The 24,803-nt window shown below is 49.0% G+C and overlaps 1 protein-coding gene across 1 annotated transcript; it reads right to left on the bottom strand.

Annotated features, from left to right (window-relative positions):
* Window positions 1–497: 497 nt before the first annotated feature.
* On the bottom strand, window positions 498–14,662 carry SV2A (synaptic vesicle glycoprotein 2A). The gene is made up of 13 exons (XM_006049207.4): window positions 14,506–14,662; window positions 9,898–10,863; window positions 8,224–8,404; window positions 7,252–7,403; window positions 7,002–7,135; window positions 6,345–6,434; window positions 6,002–6,112; window positions 5,745–5,833; window positions 4,941–5,105; window positions 4,593–4,726; window positions 3,542–3,748; window positions 2,791–2,950; window positions 498–2,359 (listed from the first exon to the last, which is right to left on the bottom strand). Exons 2-13 carry the CDS (start codon window positions 10,517–10,519, stop codon window positions 2,176–2,178), a joined length of 2,229 nt encoding a protein of 742 aa, XP_006049269.1. The 5' UTR covers window positions 10,520–10,863; window positions 14,506–14,662; the 3' UTR covers window positions 498–2,175.
* Window positions 14,663–24,803: the final 10,141 nt, after the last annotated feature.

Here is a 24,803-nt window from a genome sequence, read left to right as displayed (position 1 = left end):
GAAAAGACCCTGTTGCTGGGAAAGATGGAGGGCAGGAGAAGAAGGCAACAGAGGATGAGAGGGTTGGATGGCATCGACTCAATGGACGCGAGTTTGAGCAAACTGGGCGATAATGAAGGACAGGAAGCCTGGTGTGCTGCTCTGCATGGGGTTGCAAAGAAGTTAGACACAACTGAACAGTACCTATTGGTCATTTTATGTGTTTGGAAAAATGGCTACTCAAGTCTTTAGCCCATTTTTTAATCAGATTATTAGTTGTTTTGCTATTAAGTTGTAGGACATTACCCCCAAGTTTTCAAAACTAGGAGACTATGAGGGCCCTCTATCTATAAAAGTGGAAAGGTTAGCATAGAGGCCAACTCAGGAAGTAAATGTGACGCATCATGTTACTCTGGCCTTCAGTTTGGAGAAAGGAGTTGTTTTTCCAGCTCACCATCTTCTGCCTCAGGAGGCAGAACAAAGTTGGATGTAGGTAGAGGCGAAGAAGCAGACAGCCATTTTAGGTTTGAAGGATTTGTTTCCTTTTTATTTTTCATCAGTATTTTTCATTTAATTTTTTTTACATCAACAGAGTTGGATTTAGGGTTCCCCAGGAGAGTAAAGGAGATGGATGGGTCCCTCCAGGGAGGTGCATGGGAGAGGGCTGCGTCCAGCAAGTGAAGGGTGAAGAGAGAGGGTGCACACTCATACACTGGGCACTGGAGAAGGCAGTTCTTTGAGCACAGACATCAGAGAGTTAAACAGTCACCACCTGGTTCACTTTTACAAAATGGGAGTGACCATAGGGTGGGGGCACCAGACGCAGCATGAGGAGGCTGAATTTGGATTTTCTTTTTTTGTTTGTTTTCACTTTTTTCCTTTTAACTTTTTAACATTTACAAACAGCTAAAAACTACAACACATCACAGCTACAGTGTTGGGGGTGGAGGACGGGGGCATCCAAGAAAGCAACCACACGGGGTGGGGGCAGGGGCAGCTTAACCTACACGGGCTATCCTGTGGGGAGGGTGAGATGAGGAAACTGAGGCTTCTGGTCCCTGCATTAGGGGTCCCTGGCTTACTGCTGAAACTCTTCCCACTATGCAGGAGTTGCTAGGAAAGCCCGGTTCCTGCCCTGCCCCAGCTCCTTGTGCTTTTGATCTGCTGGTTTGACCACATACTGGTTTCTTCCCCTCCCCTGCTCCTCTGCCTGTGAGGAAACAGTCGAGGTGGGAGGGCAGCTGTGCTGTTCCCGTCTGTGCTGTGTAGTGGGGAGAGCCTCTCACTCCAGAGGAGGCCTGTGCTTCTTGAGAGATGGGGAGGAGATGAACCTTGTCAGGTGCCCTTGGCTGTCCCTAGACTGTGAGACTCTTCTCCCAGCCTGCCGAGGCTCCTGCCACCCAGGCCAGGCTCAGAAACGAGATTAGGGGAGGTACTGTGGGGAGCAGGTACTTGTGTGAGTGTCCACTGAAATTACCCTTGGCTTGTATTTTAGGACAGTATAATGACACCCCCGCCCCACAGCGCACACACACACACACACACACATAAGTGTACACAAGCATTCACACACACACAGTCCTGCTGAGCTGCCTCAGAACTTAATATATAAATAAGAATCAGAAAGCTAATTTCATAAAATTCAGGCTTGTAGCCCAAATTGAGGGAGAACTGGAGGCCAGGGGGCTGAGGTTTATTGCTACTTCCCCAGCATCCAACAGGAGGCATGAGAGGGCACTCTAGGCCCTTCCAACTCTAAGAAGTTCTTTTGGTCCATGGTCTACATCAAGCCCTAGCCCCCGGCATAACCACCTGCTTGTGGTTTCGCCAGAGCCCAGGCAGAGGGAATAAGGGGGAAAAGCCCCAGGAGCTGGGAAGAGCAAGGGCCTCTCACTAACACTGGGGGAGAAGGGTGGGGCCAAGCCTTCTCTTGTGCAAAGTCAGGGGTGGTAGGAGGTGGGAAACAGAGCTACACCCCAAATCTAGGATGGAGGAGCCTTCCCTGTAGTCCCTGCCCACGGGGTCTCACACATGCACACACCTACATACACACACACACTCACGCATACATGGCTAAGACACTAAACAGGAGGCAGGGAAAGAGGGCTCTGGCAGCCAGGATGGCAGGGCAGGGAACGGGAAGAGGGAATTGTTGGTCTCACAGTGTGCCTGCCACCCGCAAAGCCCGAGATTCCCTCACTGCAGCACCTGCCCCCGGGTCTCGGGCAGCTTCAGGGCCAGAGAACTCCCGAGGGCAAGGGCAGCGGAGGCAAAGAGGATGGGGGCAGCCTTGGTGATTCCCACAAAGGACGTGAAGATGCTGATCCCCAGCACAGCTGCCAGCTTACACAGGGCATTCAGGAAGCCGAAGGCTGTGGTTCTGCTCAGGAGTCCCCCAGCACAGCAAATGGGATGGAGGGGCCGGGGAGGGAGACAAAGGACAGGGCATGGGAGGATTTGTGGGGGAAGAGGGGCAGGTGAAGGAGAGGGCCAGCAGTGTCCAAGAGGGAGAGGAAGAATGGAGCAATTAGAGAGGAGGGGTGCACACCAGGGAATACAGATAAATTGGGAGGCAAGGGGGAAGGGACACCAAAAAATTAGGTTAATAGTTGACTTCAAGGAGTGAATATAAAAGCTACCAGCTTAAAAAAAAAAAAAAATGCTACCAGCTTTTAGAAGAGAAACTCAAGGGGAATATGTACCCTTTTACCCCTAAAGATGCCTTCCCCATCAGCCCCCTTCCTCACCCCGTTTCTGTCCTGCCCTCTGAGCCCTAAACCTGCTGCCCTGCCCCCACCACACGCCTGTTACCTCTTGTCCGAGGGGTAGAGTTCAACAGTCAACACGTCCAGCGCGTTCCAGGATGCGATGCTGACCCCCCCGAAAAGGCAGAGCAGAGCGATCATGGCGGACTCACTGTTCCCGAAAGACAGGAAGAAGCAGGAGACACAGGACATCACGCTGGAGCCAGCTGGAGCCAGGGAGGAAGAAAGCAGCATGAGCGTGGCCGTGATAAAAGCCACCCACAGCCCACTCTGTCCCTTCGACCAGGATGAGACACTTTCTTTGCCAGGGTACCCTAAAGGAAGGCTTCTCCCTCATCTCCAACCTCATTTACATTGTCTTTTTATTAACAGTATCAGTACCAACCATTCCTCGGTACAAGCTATGCACCAAACAATTGGATGGTTTACATACATTACTAATAAGTCAGCCTCCTAAGAGGTACTGTCATCCCTGCCATGTTGCAGATGAGACAGCTGGGTTCACAGAGGTGAGTAACTTACCTAAAATGCAGTGGAGCTGAGATTCAAAACCCATGACCCCAAAGCCTGTATCCTAGACTTGCTATTCTGCCCACCTCCTATCCCCAGAGGAGCTTCCTCACCAGACCCCGCCTGGTCATGCAGCCTCCACCTCCCCCGACTCCCTCCAAGGAGAAGAAGTGAGACACAGACCCTTCTCTGGCTAAGCTTTCCACAGACTAAGGTGAGAAGCCCAGTGACCGCCATGCCCACCCCTGGCCTCCTAGTCAGTTCTCTACCCAGCCTCTCCCCCTTACCAAGCATTCGGAGCCTGCCAATCTTGTCCATGAGCAGAGCAGACACAATGTTCCCAGGAAGCACAGCCAGCGTCCCCAAGAAGCTGACAAAATACACCATGTAGGCGCCTTCACCCGTCCCTGTCACGTCCAGGGGGCAGCCCTCCTTGTTGTGCAGGAATGTGCTGTTCACCAGACGGCTGTTCACAAACTTGTACTCAAACAGGTCTGGGGGCGAAGGCCAAGACAGGCAGACAATCATGGCACGTGTGAGAGGGAGGCTGCTATTGCTTATGCTCAGGGCTCTGCCTTTGAGGGGTTTAGCAGGCGGGGCTCTCAGAATCAGTCAGAACACTATGGCAAAACACCATAGGAGCTAAGATCCTTTTATGCCACAAAATGACCATAGTTAACAAATGAAACAGTGCGCTTGGCTGTGGCTATGTTTTCTCCTAATGATGTCTACTGCTTTCCTGTTCATTCTTTTTGTCTACTCTTAACTATAAGCAGTAGCAGAGCCATAAGTTAGGACAAATTACTGAGCAAATATTAAAAAGCCTTAGAATCCTATCCATTTTTTTTCTGCAAGATAGGAAAACTCATTCAGCACTCCATTTAGAGGTGGGAAACCTGAGTCTAGCTCACAAAACCAGCATTTCATGTGCATATAGTTTGAGAATCCCTGTTAAAGAAAAGGATTAAGGCCCTGACTCCCTTTTCTCCACCAAATATCCCTTTTATTGTTTTTCTTTTTTTCCCAAGGCTGCTCTTTTGAATGATTTTGCCCTCTTCAAAAGTGCATTAATATCACAATATTGAGTTGTTTCAATTCTAGCCAAAAGCAACCAAATTTGATGCTTTCGTCAGATGTTCTACTTATTACAGAAAAATGATCAATTACCATTAGATTGTTGTAATTGTTAGTAGTAACTAACAGACCCCCCTATCACCTCCAAGGCTCTGAAGAGCTCAGCTTGAGAACCCTGAGTTAGGGAATGAAGAAGGTTCCCTTTCTCCAGCTCAGGGTCCACCCAATCCTTTGGTCTGTCAGCCTCTAGCCATCCCACCTTACCAGTGTTATAGAACACGGTGTTGATGAACGTGCAGTTGCGGAAAAATGTGTTGCTGGATGTGACATCCTCGAAATAACACTCCTCAAACAGGGAGTCCTCAAAGGACACTGACTTCAGACGTAGCCCAATGAACCTGTAAAGCCAGAATGATGAAAGCCACCTTCCCCTCATTCTTACACCCTCCTCCAACACTCGTGAAGTCACAGTGAAGTAAGACAGGAAGCTGCAGGGTTGAGAAGAACCACGGGTCTTTGCCCCCAAACAGCTTGTCTCTGAACCCTCAGACTCACAAAAAAGGCAAAGGGTAGGAGGGGTGGAAGGGGTGAAGCTCAAAGATCCCCACATACTTGTCATTGAAGTACTGTCCCCCTCGGTGGATCTGATTCTCCAAGGTGAAGTTAAAAGTCACGTGCTCCACACGTTCCCCAGGAAACACTTTGGTGCGGGCTGCATAGTCCACCGCTTGGAGATGGCGGATCATGTCGGGAAACCAGACAGTCAGGCCATAGTAGCTGAAGCGTCAAGGGCAATGGAATCAGGGCTCATGGATTAGAACCACACAGTCCAGAAGGAGAAAGAAACAGAGGAGTCAGCCCATGTTAGGACCGTGCTCACCTCCCCAGCCTCATCTCTCACCTCATCTCATCTTTCACCAACTGCTGTGGTTCTGTGGGACTTCAGGTTCTTCTAACCCTCCTGCCTATTACTTCTTACCTCCCAGGCATTTGCTCTACCTTCTGTTTAAAACAGTCTCCCCATCCCACCCTCAGCCTAACTCCTATTCCTCCTTCAGGACTTAGATCCCCTCTCCAGGCTACCAGCGATCTGGGCTGGGAAGCCTGTTCCCAGTGCACATCTCCCACTGGGGCACTCCTCATTACAGCTAGTTTGTCTAGCTCCTAGACCAAGATGTAAACTCCATGAGGACTGAGACCACATCTATTCCATCCCAGCAGAGTACCTGGCACAGAACAGAAACTTAATACTGTTGGATTAAGGAGTGAGGTAGAGGAGCCGGGTGGACTATCAGAGGAGATTCAAACAGCACCTTCCCTCATTATTCATCCCCTTCATTTCCATTTTCTCCACTCTCTCCCAACCCACAGACCATCACATCCAACACTTCCGACCCACCCCACCCAGCTCCTCACCTGAATGACATGGTGAACCACACACCCATCATCATCAGAGTGATGCGGCGGTATTCTGGACCAAAACAAGAGAGGAAATTCCCCCAGACCTAGGTGGAATAGGACAAAGTCATACAGCGGCTGCCAGACAGTAGTTCTAGCACCTCCAGATCCCAGTTTTTCTGCCCTACCAGCTCCCTCCAGTTCACGCATCACCCCCACCCCAAGCTCCAGCCCTGCCCTCCTCTCCACCTCTCCACCATCCCCGCCCTCATTACCTGCCCTCCCAGGCTCAAGGCCCGGACCCCCCAGCGCTGGTACCAGGCCCCTGTGTCAGACTGGATCTCAATCAACTCATCCTCCTGATGAATTGTCTTAATGTGGGTTACCTGGGGTCAAAAGAAGGAGTGAGCAGTCACTTAGTCTGTACTTTCCAGCCCTTCCAAGTACCCCAGTTTCTCCTGCAGTAGCAGAGTGGGAAATGGGAGGGAGACATGATACCCTGAGAGATCCCACTGAGATCTCAGTACGGCCTAGGAAGGTGGGCGTGAGTGGGGGGAGGAGTCCAGGGAGGGGCCAGGTGTTGGCACTCGGAGGACTGAGCGGAGGACTGTGGCTTACCGAGAAGACTCGCTCAGGATGCCCCTTGGCTCGCATGTTGGTGTCATGGACCTGCTTCAGTACCATCCAGGCCTCATCATGCTTCCCATTCTAGAGCCACAGAAACAATCCCCACATCCGGGTCAGCCCCTCCCTGACCCAGGGCTACAGATCCCCCTCTCTCAACCTGACCTAGGGGCACACCCACCAAGCACTCCCAAAGAGCCCAAGGGGGAGCACAACAAGAGGTAACCAGGCTTGGGCAAGAGTCGGGGATCCCTTGGCACAATGGAAAGAGAAACTGAAAATGAGGGAAATGAAGATGGTCCGCGAGTATGTAGTCAGAGCAGGAGGAGCGTCCTCACCCTGCTGGGTCAGGATAAAGTGGGAGGGGGTGGGCTGTAGGATCCTCTTTTGAACCATAAAGTCAGGGCCAGGGTCAGGACCCCTGCCTGCAAAACCCTAAGCCACCCATGGTGAAGCAGGTCCTCTGGTTTTAACACCCACGGAACTCCTCTGGAAATACATTCTAAGACAAAGGAAGTGAGATCAAGGCCCCCCAGACCTTGGACCCTGGGAAAGGAAGGCTGCCACGTGGACCAGACCCAGCCCATGGTGGGTGTTTGAATGCAGGAGCCCCTGCTGCCCTCCCCTGAGCCCAGCCCCAGCCCCATTCACCTCCAGGAAGAAACGGGGGCTTTCAGGCTGTGTGGTCAGAGCCCCAATGGCAAACACAGAAGGGAAAGCGCAGACGAGGACAAAGACCCTCCAGCTGTGGAACTGGTAAGCAGACCCCATCTGAAAGCTCCACCCTGGCAAGGACAGAGTCACAGCGTCAGCAGAGAGGCCAGAGGCTGTAGGGTCCTACCATAGGGAGCACAGGAGAGGAGAGAGAGAGTCTGGGGTACATTTTCTGGGGGCTGCTCACCATAGTGGGGGATGATGGCCCAGGCCATAGCAGCTGCGTACACTCCACCAATCATCCAAAACATGCAGAGCCAGCTCAAATGCTCCCCACGTTTCTCCTGTGCCAGAAACTCCGAGAAATAGGAGAAGACGATGGGGATGGACCCTCCGATCCTGGAGGGCATTGCAAGAATTCAGCGTTGGAAAATGGCTATATTCCTGATCCCATACCCCAGCGCTCTGGATCCCCAAGTCCCTTTCATCTTCTGAACCTTTTAAAGAGAAACTCCTTCTCACCACCATGCCCTATAAGCTCCCTCACCACCAGCCATCAGGCACCCATCCTTGGGACCCTAGGATCCTTTGTCTTGGGACCCTTGGGATCCTAGGAAACAGGCAGGCAGGTCTCAGGGAATGGGAAGGAACAAACATTGAATCTTGAAGATGACTACAGAGTTGGAAGGGAGAGCCGATACTCACAGAAAAGAGGGGAAATCCCAAAGGAAGAAGAGCAAGAGGAATCTGAGGAAGCAGGCCAGAAGAGAGCTGGGAGACTATGCAAAGGGGACATGCAGGTGGCAGAGGAAGTGTAGAAGTTGGGTGGCTCAGGCCTTCAGAGTTCTGGCAGGTGTGGGTATGAACAAGGTTTGTTGTTGAATGCAGGAAATATTTATGCTCTGGGAAGGGGATAACCACAGATACCCAGGGGTGAAGTTGAGCCCCACTGGGTCTCTTGAGGGAACCAGGCTCAGAATGGGACTAAAAGGTAGGGTGGAGGACTCAGGAGTGAACCAGATATGAAATGGCAATCTGGACAGACAGTAGACAGGTCCTGGACAGGGAGAAACTGGCCTGAAGGGAGAGGATTTCATTCATTCAGTTCACACATATTTGAGGTATAGCTGGTGTGCCTGGCACTATGCAGGGCCCTAGAGGTATAACAGCAACCAAGGCGCAGCCCTGCCTTCCAGGGACTCATGAGGGGAACACTCACCCGACCCCAGAAAGGAGACGGCAGAAAAGGAAAGTGCCATAACCCTGGACGAAAGATGAGAAAAAGGCGAAGACACTGTTGACTGAGAGTGAGATGAGCAGACACTGTCTTCGACCCAGCCGATCAGCCAGCCCTCCCCAGAGGAAGGCTCCCACCATCATGCCCAGGTAGACAATGAGGCCTGAAGGAGGAGAACAGAGGCAGAAGGGATATGAGCAGACACACTAGTCATCTCCCACTCGCCAGACATTTAAATGAGCTGAAATTGCAGCAGCATGGACAGAGGATCTGAAGGACTTGTAGGAGCTAAGTCTACCCAGAGATGAGATCAAGTGAGAGAGGATGCATTACATGAGCAAAGATGGAAGGTCATCTCTGCAGCCTGGAGGTTCAAAGGCAGAGATGCAGACATGGGACAGCCCTAGAATTCTCCTTTCTTTCCCTCTCATTTCTTTTTGCTCGCTCTCACTCTCTTGCTGTCACACACACACACACACACACACACACACACACAATACCCCCATCTCTAGCTTGCCTGGAATGAGAAATGGATCTGCCTAGATTCCCAGACCCTCCCAGGATTCCCTCTAGCCTCTGTACTTGATGCCCTCCAAGCGGCAGGGGGTGTCTCTCATGTTCCCTGGGAAAGAGGCTCCATTCCTTCAATCCTCCCAGGAAATCACACACACACACAAAAGTGAAAGTGAAAATCGCTCAGTTGTGTCCAACTCTTTGCGACCCTATGGACTGTAACCCACAGGCTCTTCTGTCCCTGGAATTCTACAGGAAAGAATACTGGAGTGGGTTGCCATTTCCTTCTCCAGGGTAACTTCCCGACCCAGAGATCAAACCACAGTCTCCGGCATTACAGGCAGATTCTTTACAGAGCTACCACGGAAGCCCACATATAAATCCATTTTTTTATTCCTTCCAGTTCCAATACTTCTGGTCCCCAAACTCCCCTGTTCCTTTCTTCTTTCATAAAATCAGAGTTGGAACTGGTCTTAAAAGTTATCTGCTCCAAACTCTGCATTTTACCCAGGCCCAAGCCCAGCCCGAGGGAGAAGGAAACTGCCCAAGATCTCGTGGCAACTTGGTGACAGAGCAAGACCTGATCCCTTCTGAGGGATCCCCTTCTAGGGGATTTCCTCCCTTGGGATCTCCATCAGGAAGGGCCATTAAAGACCACTCGCTGGCCCCTGAACATTCCCAATGCTAACTAAGAGCAAGTGTGACCAGCTTCTCTGGCTGGATTCTTCCCAGCCCCCCACCACCCTAAACTGACTCTCCTCATTTAAATCAAGGGGTTTGGATACTGCCTTCTTGTTCCCCCCAAAAGGGGAAATAATCAGGGTAACAAGAGGAAAGGCTTTGAAGAAACATTAAATGGGGGTCCATCCCATCACAGCCATCTCCTACAGAACTAAGCAGACACCCCACAACTACAGGCCCAAGCCCCAGCCCATGTGCCTTTTCTCTTGCACAAGCAACCTCACCATGACCCAACCTCTAGAGGAGGGTGTCAGGGTGGGGGGAGTGGAGGCGGAGAGCATGACAGAGGAACCCTGAGCCCTCCCGGGGATATCTTGGGACCAGGATCCTCAGGAATGCAGTGGTGAGAACAGGAGCAGTTCTCAGGCACAGAGAACTCTTTTGGAGCGCAACGTGTCTTACCCAGCATGCCTTTGTTGGAGTCAGACAGGCACATGTCTTTCTCAGCACTGGGCAGCACGAAGCCCACCACGAAGACCTCGACGCCATCGGCCATCAGTGCCAGACCAAGCACGAAATAGAGTGTCCACTGGAAGCGGCCATGGCCGCACTCCCGTAGGATGGCTTCATACTGCTGGGCTAGTTCTTCCCGTTCTTTCCGCCGCTGCGCTTCTCCCCGCCCCCCCGGGGGACCCTCCCCATCACCCAAGCCCCCCCTCACTCCAGCCAGGGGTGCCCCATCTGCCATCCGCTCGCCTTTGCCCCCAGACTCTGCCCGGGGGATGCCCTGATATTCCCCCTCGTAGATCTCATCATCCTCGTCGTGGCCCTCTGTGGCATCACTAGATGCGCCGCCTTCCTCCTCATCCTGGGCCCCTTCCCCGCGGTAATAGCCATCAGCAGGGGCGGGGAAGTCATCGTCATCGTCCTCCTCCTCAAAGCGGGAGTAGGATCTCCGGGAATATTCGTCCTGGACTCTGTCCAGGCCCTTCACCACCTTCTTGGCTGCATGCTTCTTGACTTCCTTGGCAATGTCTTTGGCCCCACGAATGAAAGCTGCCCGGTCTCTGAAGCCCTCTTCCATGATGGGGCTTTGGGACTACTTCACCGAATCTTCCCCCCTTCCTTATTCTGATTTTGCACAAGGGCTCGTGGAGTCAGAAAGACCGCTTCCCTGAGTTACTTAGATGAAGTGTGTTTGAGTAACTCTGGGCACAGAATAGACTATAGGATCTGGCCAGTGAGGGTTTAGGAGGGGAAGGGAGGGAAGAGCTTTGGCCCACACCCAGTTCAGTTGGATGCATTGGGAAGGAAGAGGGGGAGAGGGGGTACCGGAAGGGGAGGGGGAGCCAGGTTGGGGAGGCTAAGCTGGGGAGCCAGGATAAGTCAGAAGAGGCTGCTACTTCTCTTCCAGGAGCCTCTGGAGATCTAGAAAAAGATGAGAAGGAGAAAAAAGGAGGTTGTGAGGCCTAAGACACTGAAGAGGGCCAATATAGTGCTCCTGCCAACCCAGAGCCCCACCTGGGCCTTGTGTTACAGAGATGATGGCCTGCTGGCCTCAAGCCCAACTCAGGAAAAAAGGATGACTGTCTGGGCCTGCTATGGGTCATTCAGTATACGTCCCTTACTTTGACCTTGGAGACTAGACCCATGGGATTTGCTCCAAAGTCACGATCACCTACCCAGAGTCCATCTCCTCATCCCTGGCCCCACTTCAAGAACAGACCCTTTGCTTTACCACCCACCTGCCAAGGATAAAAGAGGAAATAGAGAAACCAAAACTCCCTTCTCTAGTCTGGTCTGGGTTTCTTACTGGGAGCAGAACTTGTGGGGAAAGTAAAGAAGGACAACTGAATCCTTCAACCTGTTGTCTTCAGACCACTGATGGCATCTGAAGATGGGGCTTCCATGGTCCTTCCTCAGGTTCCATGGCTGTAGGCTTCACAGGGAGGAGTCTTCTCCCAACACAGCTCAGTGCGTGAAAGCTCAGCTTCCAGAGTCAGACAGACTTAGATTTGACTTCCTGCTTCAACAGCTTACTAAGTGACCATGAGCATGTCTCTGATCCTCAAAGCCTTAGTTCCCTCTCATTTAAGAGGGGGAAGTAAGGATTAAATGACATAATGAGTATAAGCTCTTTACCATAGTGCCTGGCACATAACAACTGATGAATAAATATTAGTTATTACGCTTTGTGGTGATAGTAATGTGGTAAGATGACCTCCACTCCCTCACAAGACGTTAGAACAAAAGCCACCTGTGGATGCTCTTTAGGGTGAATGGCAGAAAGGGATACTGGCAAGGAGAGAGCTGGTTCAGTGCAAAGCGCATGACAATCTGATGACATAAGTTGAAATTCCAGCTCTGCCATTTACTAACTGATCTTGAGCAGATTCCTGAACATCTCTAAGCCTCAGAGTCCTTATATTTAAACTGGGGATAATAATCTCTATTTCTCCAAGTTGATGTGATAATTTACTCTTACAACAGACCTTCTATTAGTTTCTTTCCTTCCTATTAGATTGAAAACTGTGAAAGAAGCAGCAAAGGCAAAGCAGGGGGGGTCACATTTGGATGCTGTTGTAACCTCCCAATACAGAGTCCCAAGACCCCTCTGTTCAAACAAATGCCAGCAGCTGGACCTATATTGTCTGCTCCAGACAAACAATGGAAGACTCACAAAAAGGGAGACGTGGAATCTGAGGTCATGGGGAGAAAAGGGCAGACCAAAATCTAAAAGAGAGGTGATGACTGGCTTGCCACCTTCCTTCAGGATATCATAAATGGGCCCCCTTTCACTGGTCGGGGTAGAGGTGGAAAATCAAACACATTTCCAACATGGACATCTAAGATCTATAGCTGTACCTCCTTCCTCCATGGCCTCCCTTTCTAATCCCCCTTAATCCTTTCTGCTCCTCCAGGAGTCAAGGAAAAGGGAGTCCATAAATACCGCATTGCGTAGGAGCTGATATAGAATGAAGGGGGCTTGGACCTCCCCTCCCCCACAAAAGACATCCTCCAGAGGCAAGCATGGGAGAACTCCCTCTTCCTTCATAGAAGCAGAGGAAGCAGGACTAGATTCTGATCAGAGATCATTCCCCTAAAAATATCCTGCTTCATTCTGTTCCCACCCATCCAGGGCCTTCATTAAATGTCACATATACACTTAGACACACACACACACACACACACACACACAGTGGCCCAGGCAGAAGGGGTAAGTAATGCTATGTAGTTCAGAAAGAAGCACTGGCAAAGCAGAGCCCTATGCCCTCAGGTCAGATGTGAGCAGTGGACCACGATGACCAGAACCAGTGACCCCTATGTCACCTTCTTTCCTTGTGGTTCAAGGCCCAAACCATCCCCCATTAGAGACAGGGAACAGTGGAATCCCCTTTCTGCATGCAATTTGCTTGCCTCACCTTTCCTTCCCAGTTAGGATCTCCCCCCAAACCCTGGCACAGGCAGATGGGCCCAGCAGGAGCCACGCTCGGTGTTTGTTTACACACTCCACCCCTGAGAGGAACCGGAAGGGTACAGAGGGCCCCGGAGCCACAGCAAGATGTGAAGGCTCAGCAGCCAGCTCCCCCAGGGCCAACAAGCCCAGGAGCTCAGGAGGGAGAAAAAGAAGACAAATTCTTCAAGCTGGTGAGGAAGTGGTGCTATTTTTAGCCCCCAAAGCAGCACAGGGTGGCTAAGCTTGTGGGAGGGAGACAGACTCGGAGATGTAGAGGTTAAAGGAGACAAGATTCAGGGTTACAGGGCCCTTTAAGGTCGGTTGGCTTCACCTGATGGGAAAACATGCCCGGGAGATTTTCTGCAGAGGATGGGGGGAGGCGGGAGACTCTGAGCAAAGGCCTTCTCTCAGGATAACTCAGTCAGCCCAGGATTGGTTGTGGGGTGGGGAGGTCCAGAACCCCTCACCTCCATCAAAGCCCCTGATTTTGGAAGCCACCTGTATTTCCCAACCCACCCTAGCCAAGGTGACAAGGTCATTAAAAAGCAATCACTTATCAAAACATCCATGGATGTCGGGGAGAGAGGTGCTGGAGCACCCCTCCCCACCACTGCTGGGTAACTGAGCCTCGATCCCCACACCAGGACAACCAAGGCTGCACCACCCCTGCCTACATACTACCCTACGGTTTGGAAGATGGAGTCTCCACAGTTCTGACAGGAAAAGATCAAGGTGTCAGCTGAGACTGTCCGAGGAGAAATTCGGAGTGGCAGGGACCGGAATGCAAGGGGAGATCTTCACGCGCACAGGCATAGAGACCGCCCCTGCCAGCATCCGCGGCGACCCTCCCCATCCTGCCCTACTCTGGTGTAAGAGCGGAGTCCCTAGAACTGACTGAACCCATTCTCCGAGCGCCTCCCCTCACCCTTGATTCTGCTGCTGGACTAGTGCCCATCAACACTCAACACCCCCACCCCGGAGCGACCCTGCCTCCAGCCCCACCCCGAACCGTGCCCCCAAGCCTGGTTGTTCACCACCTCTATCTACCCAACATTTCCGTTCACCATTCCCTTTCTTCCCTCCTTCATCTGCCCTTCCTCCACCAACCCCCTCCCCACACACACCCCACAAACCCAACCGCCCCCCCCCACCAGCAACCCAAGTCCAGGGGCACAGACTGAGGCAGCATATTCTCCCGCCCCAGCCAAGGTCATCTATCACGCGGGGCGGGGGAGGGGGGGGAGGGGGTGTGGGTAGGTGGAGGGGGGGACAAGATGAGTTTGGAATTGGAGTTTGAGGGAACCCTATTCCACCTTACAAGCCCCCACCCCCGTTAATATGTGAGGAGAGTAGTATGGGCTTGGTTAAGGTAGAGAAAAACACCCCTCCTCCACACATATATATATATAAATATATATATATTTCCTTCTCTGATCAGCACAGCAACCGCCATAAATGTCCATTCAAACCACCAGCAATCCCCTCACCCCTGATGAGGGACGGTCACCCTCCCCACAAGCAAAGCATCGGAGGATAAAATGGCTGCAAGGCAAGGCGAGGATGCTGCTGCCCCGGGGCGGGGTGGAGCTGAGAAACTGAGAGAGGGGTCTCACCTGGGCTGAGTCCCCCAGATAAGGGAGTCCGGGTGAGGGCGGGGGTCCCGGCAGTGGGGCAGGCGGCAGCGGCGTCTGCTCTGGGTACCAGGGGAAGCAGCAATGCAGACCTGCCCCCCCACGGGCTCCGGCCCCGCCTCCGCCCTCCCCCGCCCCCCCCCCCCCCCCCCCCGCACCAGTGAGCATCGGGAGAGACCATTGTTGGGGGGTGGGGGGTGGAAGAAAAAAAGAGGATGGGGAGGGACTCGGGGTTCTGGGGAGAGGTGGTGAGGGAGTTGGAGCGGCTGTCACAGGGGCAGCTGGAGAGGACACCAGCCCCTCCTAGTTAAAGACTAAAGGATCTAAGGAAAGTAATACTGATGCCAGGAAGGCAAGTGGGAAGACAGAAAGGGAGATGTGGAACGAGGCAGCCCCTTCCTCAGCGCCTCCGTCCCAGAATGGCAAGACCCACGAATTTTAGGGACTCGCTCTGCCTTCATATCGCGTCCCTTTACCTTCCTCACTGTTCCCAACCAAACTCCCTAATCTGGACTGCTCACACTCCAAGTTTACCTCGCTGTTTCAGAGGAAGCAAGAATAACAAAATGTGGTTTTTATCCTAAACTGCCGGAGAAGGAAACTCCTGGATCCTTGTTATCTCTTTCCAGAAATAGTCCAGACTATTTATTTCCAATCAGACCTCCTTGTCCTCCGTTCTGCTGGTGACAGCAGAGGTTGGAGAAGCTGCAGGGGTTTAGCGGGCATGACCAGTTGGGCATCTCCCCTTCCAGTTATTTGCTACTTGTTGTTGTTTAGTCCCTAAGTCATATCCTACTCTTTTTCTACCCCACAGACTAACTAGCCAGGCTCCTCTGTCCATGGGATTTCCCAGGCAAGACTCGAGTGGGTTGCCATTTCCTTTTCCAGAAGATCTTCCTGACCCCAGGGATCAACACTCATCTCCTGCCTCTCCTTCATTGGCAGGTGGATTCTTTACCACTGAGCCACCAGGGAAGCCCTAGGTATTTGTTACAATGACTCAAAAAAAAAAAAAAAAACAATCTCCCGCAATACTCTTCCCCACTTTCTCTTACCACATACACACACACACACACTTTTGCTTCCAGGGCAAGAAGGAGGTGAATTGGTTTCAATTCTTTCCTTTATCTTTCCTTTGCCTCTGTATCAGTAACCTGGGCTTAGAGATCCAAGACATACCACTTGGTGAACATAGTTGCTTCAGAGATGAGGGATGCAGGGTGCTTTGGAGATGCTCATACTGAATGTGAGTCTACCTATTCGAGGTAAGGCCTGGGGTTATTTGGACAGAGCACTGACCAGGGTTCTCAGTTCCAATAAGCTGTGGGCCCTTGATCAAGTTCTCTGTCTCTCTGAACCCCAGTTTTCTCATCTGGAAAATGAGGGGCTTAGAGTAGATGCTGCATTGGATCTCTTATATTTAATAATGTGTGATTCTGTTCTGTTAAGCACAGAGGTTTCAAAATGTTGGGATACGTTACATGGAGAGGGCTTGCACCTGGGTGTCCCCAACCTCACAGGTGGCATTTGTGTTACTGAATTTATCACTGACAAAGATATGGGTCTCTGGAGTTTCACAAAGCTACATCTTGGAATACTGTTTTGTGCCAACAAAGTTTAAAATTTACTAAAACATATAGCCGTAATACATAAGTGTTAAGTTACAGAGAGAAATTTAACTGTCACTCACACTGAGGGAAAACTCATGTCTGCATGTCTAGCACATTCTCTCCCTTTAAACCAAGTCAACAATAATGTCAACATATAAATGCACATTGATATAACCAAAGAGGAGGAGTTGTATCTTTAATGGCATCTGGCCATCCCCAGCAAGGAGTCGTGCCAATGGGTTCAGAAAACTCTTCTTGGCTACAATTCTCCACCCCCCATCTCTACGCTGTGGGCAGCCTTGCCAATGCTCCTGGACTACTCTAACTCTGCTGGGTAAAGCACTCTTTCCAGGATGGCTCTTGGAAAGGCTGTGCCCACATGGGACTGAGGGACTCTCCCTTTACTAGCATTCACTGCTGACTTCTCTTCAGGTTGACATATTCTTCATTTAAATATGTAAATATTTTCAATTAGGTTAAAGCCAAGTTCTGCTGGCAGGGAGCCATGTCTTCTCTTTAAGGTGTCTTTGCATACTCTCTGCTTAGCCATTACTTATCCATTTCTAAAACAGAAATCTTGTACTCTTAGAGGGAAAGGGTGGATATATTTTTCAAGTTCTGAGGAAAGACTTCATCATTTCTCCCTAGAACCAAGGACCCATGAACCTCACCAGCTACTCCTTCATGGGCCCCTTTTCTGGGTCCACTAACATTAAGTTTCCTAGGGGCTCAGTCCAGGGCCCTTCTCTGCTTCCATCTACTCTCTTTGTGATCAGCTCAAGTAGATCCTTAACCTTAATGCTGTCTCTATGATATCAATTCCCACATTTTTATCTCCAAAGGTCCAGACCTTTCCACCAAGCCCAAACTCAAAATCATCATCTGTCAATTCAACATCTCTCAATTCAATCATATGAATATCTAATAAGCATCTCAAATTTAACAGATCCTTAACAAACTTCTGAACGAGTTCTTTCCCATCTTTTCACCAAGGTGTTCAGGCCAAAAACCTTACAGTTATCCTTGTTTCCTTTCTTTCTCTTATCCCTACATCAGCAAGTCTTGTTGGCCCTACCTTTAAAATATATTCTGTGTCTACCACTTCTCCACCCCTGCCCCCTAGTCTAAGCCACCATCATCTCTTACCTTAAAACTACTGCAACAGCCTCCTAACTGGCTCCCCTACTTCCAATCTTGCTTATTTAAAACCCAATATTCTCAGCAGTTAGGCTGATCCTTTAAAAACAAGTCAAATCGGATCCAACAAATACTCTCCCAAGAGAAATGAGTGCATATGTCCTACATAAAAGATAGTACAAGATTTTCCACAGCAGCTCTATCCGTAATAGTCAAAAACTTCAAATGTCTGTCAGCCAAAGAATGGTTAAACTTGTATAAACCAATTGTGCTCTATTCATATAACAAATGTGTGCATGCTCAGCCGCTTCAATCATGTCCGACTCTTTGTGACCCCATGAACTGTAGCCCGCCAGGCTCCTCTCTCCATGGGATTCTCCAGGTGAGAGTACTGAAGTGGGTTGCCATGCCCTCTTCCAGGAAATCTTCCCAACCAGGGATCAAACCCATGTCTCCTGCATTGTAGGTGGATTCTTTACCGCTGAACCGGTGGGGAAGCCCCATATAGGGAATACTATTTTAAAAGACTGAATTACTATATTTGTTGTTGTTCAGTCGCTCAGTCATGTCTGACTCTTTGACACCCCATGGGTATATAGCTGCATAAAATAGTATACAGCTGCATAAAAAGATCTCACAAACAAAATACTAAACAAAGAAGCCAGACCACCCCCCCCCCCCAAAAAAAGAGTACACACCTGATTCCATTTACATAAAGTTCAAGAAAAAGCACATTAAACAGTGAGAGGAAATAGTGGTCACATGGTGGGAATGTGCTACATTTTAATCTAAATGGCAGTGACAAGTACATGCATATGTAAAAATCCTTAAGAAATACTTAAATAATTTGTTTTGTTTGTTTATGGATCTGTGTAACTCAGACAGTAAAGAATCTGCCTGCAATGCAAGAGACCTGAAGTTTGATCCCTGGGTGGGGAAGATGCTCTGGAGAAGGGAATGGCAACCCACTCCAGTATTCTTGCTGGAGAATTCCATGGACAGAGGAGTCTGGTGGGTTACAGTCTGTGGGGTTGCAAAGAGTTAGACACAACTAAGCAACTAACACTGCTACTGCTAAGGATTTCTTAAGTAAAAATATTGAAGATCTGTGTGTCTTTTTTAATGTTTATCTCTGATTTATTTATTTAGCTGTGCCGAGTCTTATTTGCGGCATGCAGTATCTTAGATCTTCTTTGCAGCATTCGGGATCTTTAGTTGTGGTGTGTGAACTTTTAGTTGCAGCATGTGGGATCTACTTCCTGACCTGGGATTGAAGCTCGGGCCCCCTGCATTGGGAGTATGGAGTCTAAGCTACTGGACTACCAGGGAAGTCTTTTAGTCTAGACTTGTTCCTACCCATCAGACCGCTCTTCTCCACAAATGGCTTATATGGGTGTGGGAAATAAGACTGTGGAGCAGGAGGTGATAAATGGGTGTATAGTAATGATGGCTGACGTTGTTAGAGCAGTTACCTGACTTGGGCACTTTTCTGACCACTTTACAACAATTAACTCACCCCACCTCCCCATTAACCTACGAAATGATTACCATTTACAGATGACATTGAGGCACTGATTGCCTAAGTAGTAATTTGATTAATCACACAACTCAGAAATGGCAAAACTAGGATTTGAACAAAGGCAGTATAGATGCAGAGTTCTTAACCTTTAAAAATGTATCCATCTTAGGTGTATAGTTCCATGTGTTTTAACAAATGTATATTTCCCTGTAAGCATCCTTCTGATCAAGATAAAGAACATTGCCCCTAAAATTTCTGTTGTGCCATTCTGAAGTTAATCTCCCCATCCTTAGCAACCACTGATCTCCTTTCTGTCACCATAGATTAGACTTGTCTATTCTAGAGCTTCATATAAGTAGGTTCATACAGTATATAGGTCTCTGGCTTCATAGCTCTGGGTTTCAGAGCTTTCCAAGGTTTTAAATCACGGCCTTATACTACTTTATGGTGTAACTTCTTTCACCACTTATCCATCAAATTGGCTGTTCTTCAGGACTTCCCTGGTGGTCCAGTGGATAAGACTCGGCACTGCCACTGCAGGGGCCATGGATTTATCCTTGGTTGGGAACTAAAGATCCTGCATGCCAAGCACGTAGCATGCCAAAAATATATTTTTGAATATTGACTACTCCTCAACATCAGGCACCCACTTATATCCTATCACTACTTTTTGTCTACTCCACTTTATGCACATGAGATTGTCAGGATGGGGAGCATAAAGAGGGGTATAAGAGGGTCAATAACAGCCTCTCTAAGACACCGTAAGTGGCTTCCCTTGTAGCTCGGACGGTAAAGCGTCTGCCTACAATGTGGGAGTCTGGGGTTTGATCCCTGGGTTGGGAAGATCTCCTGGAGAAGAAAATGGCAACCCACTCCAGTATTCTTGCCTGGAAAATCCCATGGATGGAGGAGCCCGGTAGGCTGCAGTCTATGGGGTCGCAAAGAAGATACCATAAAGTTCCAATGAGAGATGCTAACAAGTGAAGCATCAAAATTCCTACCCTCGAGGAGCTTTTAATCCAATTAGAGAGGGGATAGCTTATATAGAAAGCCAATAAGTCACAAGGCAAAACATGACTAAGCAGTTGGCTACGGAGTTCAGTTCAGTTCAGTTCAGTCGCTCAGTCGTGTCTGATTCTTTGTGACCCCATGAACCACAGCATGCCAGGCCTCCCTTTCCATCACCAACTCCTGGAGTCCATCCAAACCCATGTCCATTGAGTCGGTGATGCCACCCAACCATCTCATCCTCTGTCATCCCCTTCTCCTCCTGCCTTCAATCTTTCCCAGCATCAGGGTCTTTTCCAATGAGTCAGCTCTTCACGTCAGGTGGCCAAAGAATTGGAGTTTCAGCTTCAACATCAGTCCTTCCAATGAACACCCAGGACTGATCTCCTTTAGGATGGACTGGTTGGATCTCCTTGCAGTCCAAGGGACTCTCAAGAGTCTTCTCCAACACCACAGTTCAAAAGCATCAATTATTCTGCACTCAGCTTTCTTTATAGTCCAACTCTCACATCCATTACTTGACCACTGGAAAAACCATAGCCTTAACTAGTCGGAACTTTGTTGACAAAGTAGTATCTCTGCTTTTTAATATGCTGTGTAGGTTGGTCATAACTTTCCTTCCAAGGAGTAAGTGTCTTTTAATTTCATGGCTGCAGTCACCATCTGCAGTGATTTTGCAGCCCCAAAAAAATAAAGTCAGCCACTGTTTCCACTGTTTTACCATCTATTAGCCATGAAGTGATGGGACCGGATGCCATGACCTTAGTTTTCTGAATGTTGAGCTTTAAGCCAACTTTTTCAATCTCCTCTTTCACTTTCAGGAGGCTCTTTAGTTCTTCTTCACTTTCTGCCATAAGGGTGGTGTCATCTGGGTATCTGAGGTTATTGATATTTCTCCCAGCAATCTTGATTCCAGCTTATGCTTCTTCCAGCCTAGCGTTTCTCATGATGTACTCTGCATGTAAGTTAAATAAGCAGGGTGACAATATACAGCCTTGACGTCCTCCTTTTCCTATTTGGAACCAGTCTGTTGTTCCATGTCCAGTTCTAACTGTTGCTTCCTGACCTGCATACAGACAGATCTTATTTCAATTACTACACCTACCGCTTTTTAGCATGTGACCTTGGTCAAGGAACTTAATGTCAGCTTCCCCATCTTAAAACTGGTGCAAAAGCAAAATCTAAAATCATAAAAGTAAAATCTACCTAAGGCATTGTTTTAAGGATTGAGATAATGCATATAAAACAGTTCAGTACCTGGCATATAGTAAGAGTTCAGTAAATGTTAGCTATTATTATTCTTACAGTTGGAACTTCCCTAGTGGCTCAGTCAGTAAAGAATCCACCTGCAATGCTGGAGACTAGGGTTCAATCCCTGGATCAGGAAGATCCCCTAGAGAAGGAAATGGTAACCCACTTCAGTATTCCTGCTTGGGGAATCCCATGGAAATCCCATGGCAGGCTACGGTCCATGGGAACACAAGAGTTCATGACTTAACAACTAAACCACCATCACCATTTTTACAGTTATTATATATATTAGGCAGCTTTCAACACTCTCGGGGGATACAGATTAATAGAATGAAAATCGTTAAGGATTCTTAAGGGATTCAGTTTAGTGGGGATACTTAGATTGGGATCCATGAAACTTCTGGAATTTTTGCTTCAGGATATTGGGTAAATATGCATGCATGCATTTTTTTCTTGGGTAGGGTCCATAGTTTTGTCATATTCTCAAAGGACTGTCCCATGGCCTACAAACATTAAGGACCCACGGTCTAGAGCCTGCATTGTCAATGGGAGTAGTATTGCCCCCCTCCCAAGAAGTCAAAAATTGGTACAGGGATGAGAACCTTAGATGTTACGTTTATGACCTTCCAAAGGGCCATAGTACATATACAGATACAACAGCATATCAGTGATATTAAAATTTCATGCATGGGGGAGGGCGATTACAAAATGTCAGAGGGTGCACAAAAACTAAAAATCAAACAGATGTGTGAACTGAAGTAGCAAGGCGTACTCTGTTTAAAGAATTGCTGAGCAGAAATGGCAACCCACTCCAGTGTTCTTGCCTGGAGAATCTCAGGGACGGGGGAGCCTGGTGGGCTGCCGTCTACGGGGTCACACAGAATAGGACACAACTGAAGCGACTTAGCAGCAGCAGCAGCAGAGTCTGAAATGGAGAAGGCAAGGGCACACCACGCCAGTACTCTTGCCTGGAAAATCCCATGGATGGAGGAGCCTGGTAGGCTGCAGTCCATGGGGTCGCTATGAGTCAGACACGACTGAGCGACTTCACTTTCACTTTTCACTTTCATGCATTGGAGAAGGAAATGGCAACCCACTCCAGTGTTCTTGCCTGGAGAATCCCAGGGACGGGGGAGCCTGGTGGGCTGCCGTCTATGGGGTCGCACAGAGTCGGACACGACTGAAGCAACTTAGCAGCAGCAGCAGAGTCTGAAAGAACCAGAGGGTGGAAAGATAAAGGGGAGTTTAAGGAAGTCAAACTTAATAACTAGAGGAGGTACTCGGGGAATCACTGAATGAATAAAAGCTCAGAGATTCTGAGAATAAATGTCTGAGAAAACAGTGGTTTGAATAAAGACAGTAGGGAATTCAGCAAAGGCACTAATTTACTCTATGACAGTGTGAATTCATCAACATGATATCAGAAAACAGCCAGAATTGCCTCATAGGAGGAGTTCCCTGGTGGCATAATGGTTAGGATTACAGGCTTTCACTGCTGCAGCCCAGGTTCAATCTTTAGTCGAGGAAGTGAGATCTCAGAAGAATCCATTCATTTGATAGATAATCTGAAGGCAGAAAGCCCAGAGACTGAGACAAAGCTTCCCAACACCTGGGGATGCTCCAGTGTTGGCCTCTGGTGTGTGGAGCCAGGATCCAGCTATGCCAGGTTCCAAGAGTTTCTGGGACCTCAGTTTATGACCACATATAGCAGAACTCTGCTTGAAATTAAGGTGGTCAGTTCATCCCCTTGTGACTCAGAAGCCTGGTATCCAGTCATGATGTGAAATACCATGTCCAATCTTCCCCCAAGTTTTTAGTTTGGCCAATGTAAGTGCTGCATGCAGGCTCTTAGTTCCACGAGCAGGGATGAAACCTGTATACCCCGCAGTGGAAGCAGAGTGTTAACCTCTGTATCGCCAGAGAAGTCCTTCCCCCAAGCTTTTGGCATATGTAATCAGACATCCACTAGATGACTCAACCTGCACACCTTCCAACACGCTACAAAGTCAACATATCCAAAATTGTGCTTATCATTTTTATCCTGCTTCTCCAAGTTCTTCCTGCTGCCTACTCTCATCTTTGATTCCACTCTTTCCTTCATTCATTGTACCCAATCTAATACCAAGTCCTAACTTGCCTTTTAAATATCTCCCCACTGGAGGCTTCACAGTGGTAAAGTGGCAGTCCACCTGCCAATGCAGGAGACACAGGAGATGCTGGTTCGATCCCTGGGTCGGGAAGATCCCCTGGAGAACAACCCACTCCAGTATTCTTGCCTGGAAAATCCCATGGACAGAGGAACCTGGTGGGCTACAGTCCATGGGGTGGCCAAGTCGGACACAACTGAGCAACTGAGCAACTGAGCACACACACACACACATACACGCTCACCTGAACTGTTGCCAGATGCATAGCTTAACAGTCTTCATCTCCCCCAAATCTACCCTCTACAGTGCAACTATGGTTCTAAAACACCAAATCTGTCATCTCCTTGCTTAAATCCCCTGTGGCTTCCCATCATGGATAGCAGCTTCCCAGCCAGCGTGTCTTGACAATGATGTTAATTCCCTCAGCATTTTGGACTGCTAGGCAGAGCCTGGGATAGCTCGAGTTCTTAAGCCAATAGTCTAAAGCCTGAAGCATCCTATCTGCGTGCTGTTTGAAATGGTTCTCTGTGCCACAATGTGAGAAGGGCTGAGAACTAATCTTTGGGCACTCCCTGACTGGTTCTGATCTCATCCGGCCTCCAGCACTGAACAGCTTTAGCTTTAGCACATTATATACTATGCTACTTATTGGTCTCTTCTGCTCAGAAGCATTCCACAGATCTGGAATGAGTTTCCCTTCATCTTTGTCTAAGAAGCTTCTAACCTTCAAGATCATTCAACTGTCATTTTCCCAGCAAGTTTTCTTGGACTTTCAGGCCAGGTTGGATACCCTTCCTTATGCTCTCAAAATATTTTGTTTCATAATAACCTCTTATGTATCAGTCTACTGCTCTGGTGGCTCGGATGGTAGAGACTGCCAGCAATGTGGGAGACCCAGGTTTGATCCCTGGATTGGGAATGCCCTGGAGAAGGAAATGGCAACCCACTCGTGTTCTTGCCTGGAGAATTCCATGGTCGGAGAAGCCCTGTGGGTTATGATCCGTGGGGACACAAAGAGTCAGACACAACTAAGCAACTAACACTTTCACACCCCGCTGGTAATGATCAGACAGCAGAACTGCCCTGCTCATCTTTGTATCTTCAGTGGCCACCAGCAGAGCCCTTGTATGTACTACGTTACCTGAATGAGAATGATGCAAAAGAACAAGAGGGCCAGGCTTACCTTTTCTTGCCTGGAGTTTAAGAAAGTTCGTGGTTACATAAGCCAAAAAGAGCTTTGGAGAAGAGGATGATATAACAGGATTAAATGTGGCAAAGGAAAGAATAGGCCACTGGATTTGATCTAGTTAAAGTCTGAGCACAGATTTAAATATGATGGAAATCAGGTTTGGAAGGACTGAGAAGAAAAGAAATAGGAATAAGATACAAATCCCTTACCCAAGATATTTGGCAGTATAAAGAACAAAAGAAAATGAAGGATTACTGAGTTCCTACAGTCCCATTGCAATTACTTTGCTACCATTTAAGATACACGGTTCCACAATAACAGTATGCTTGAGAAATCCAGCTTCCCTCCATATCCCTTCCCTTCCCCTGCTGCTGCTGCTGCTAAGTTGCCTCAGTCTTGTCCGACCCTGTGCAACCCCA

The sequence above is a fragment of the Bubalus bubalis genome, chromosome 6, assembly GCF_019923935.1.
Source record: "Bubalus bubalis isolate 160015118507 breed Murrah chromosome 6, NDDB_SH_1, whole genome shotgun sequence".
Lineage (NCBI taxonomy): Eukaryota > Metazoa > Chordata > Mammalia > Artiodactyla > Bovidae > Bubalus > Bubalus bubalis.
The sequence above is the reverse complement of the archived record's forward strand: the minus strand, read 5'-3'. Positions and strand labels throughout refer to the sequence as shown.

Excerpts from the sequence above, each read along its gene's own strand:
- SV2A (XM_006049207.4), bottom strand. The coding sequence starts at position 10,519 with ATGGAAGAGGGCTTCAGAGACCGGGCAGCTTTCATTCGTGGGGCCAAA. Across the intron at positions 5,834-6,001 it reads CCTTGAGCCTGGGAGGGCAG|GTCTGGGGGAATTTCCTCTC; the intron begins GTAATGAGGGCG and ends TATTCCACCTAG. Across the intron at positions 5,106-5,744 it reads TGGTTCACCATGTCATTCAG|CTACTATGGCCTGACTGTCT; the intron begins GTGAGGAGCTGG and ends TTGACGCTTCAG.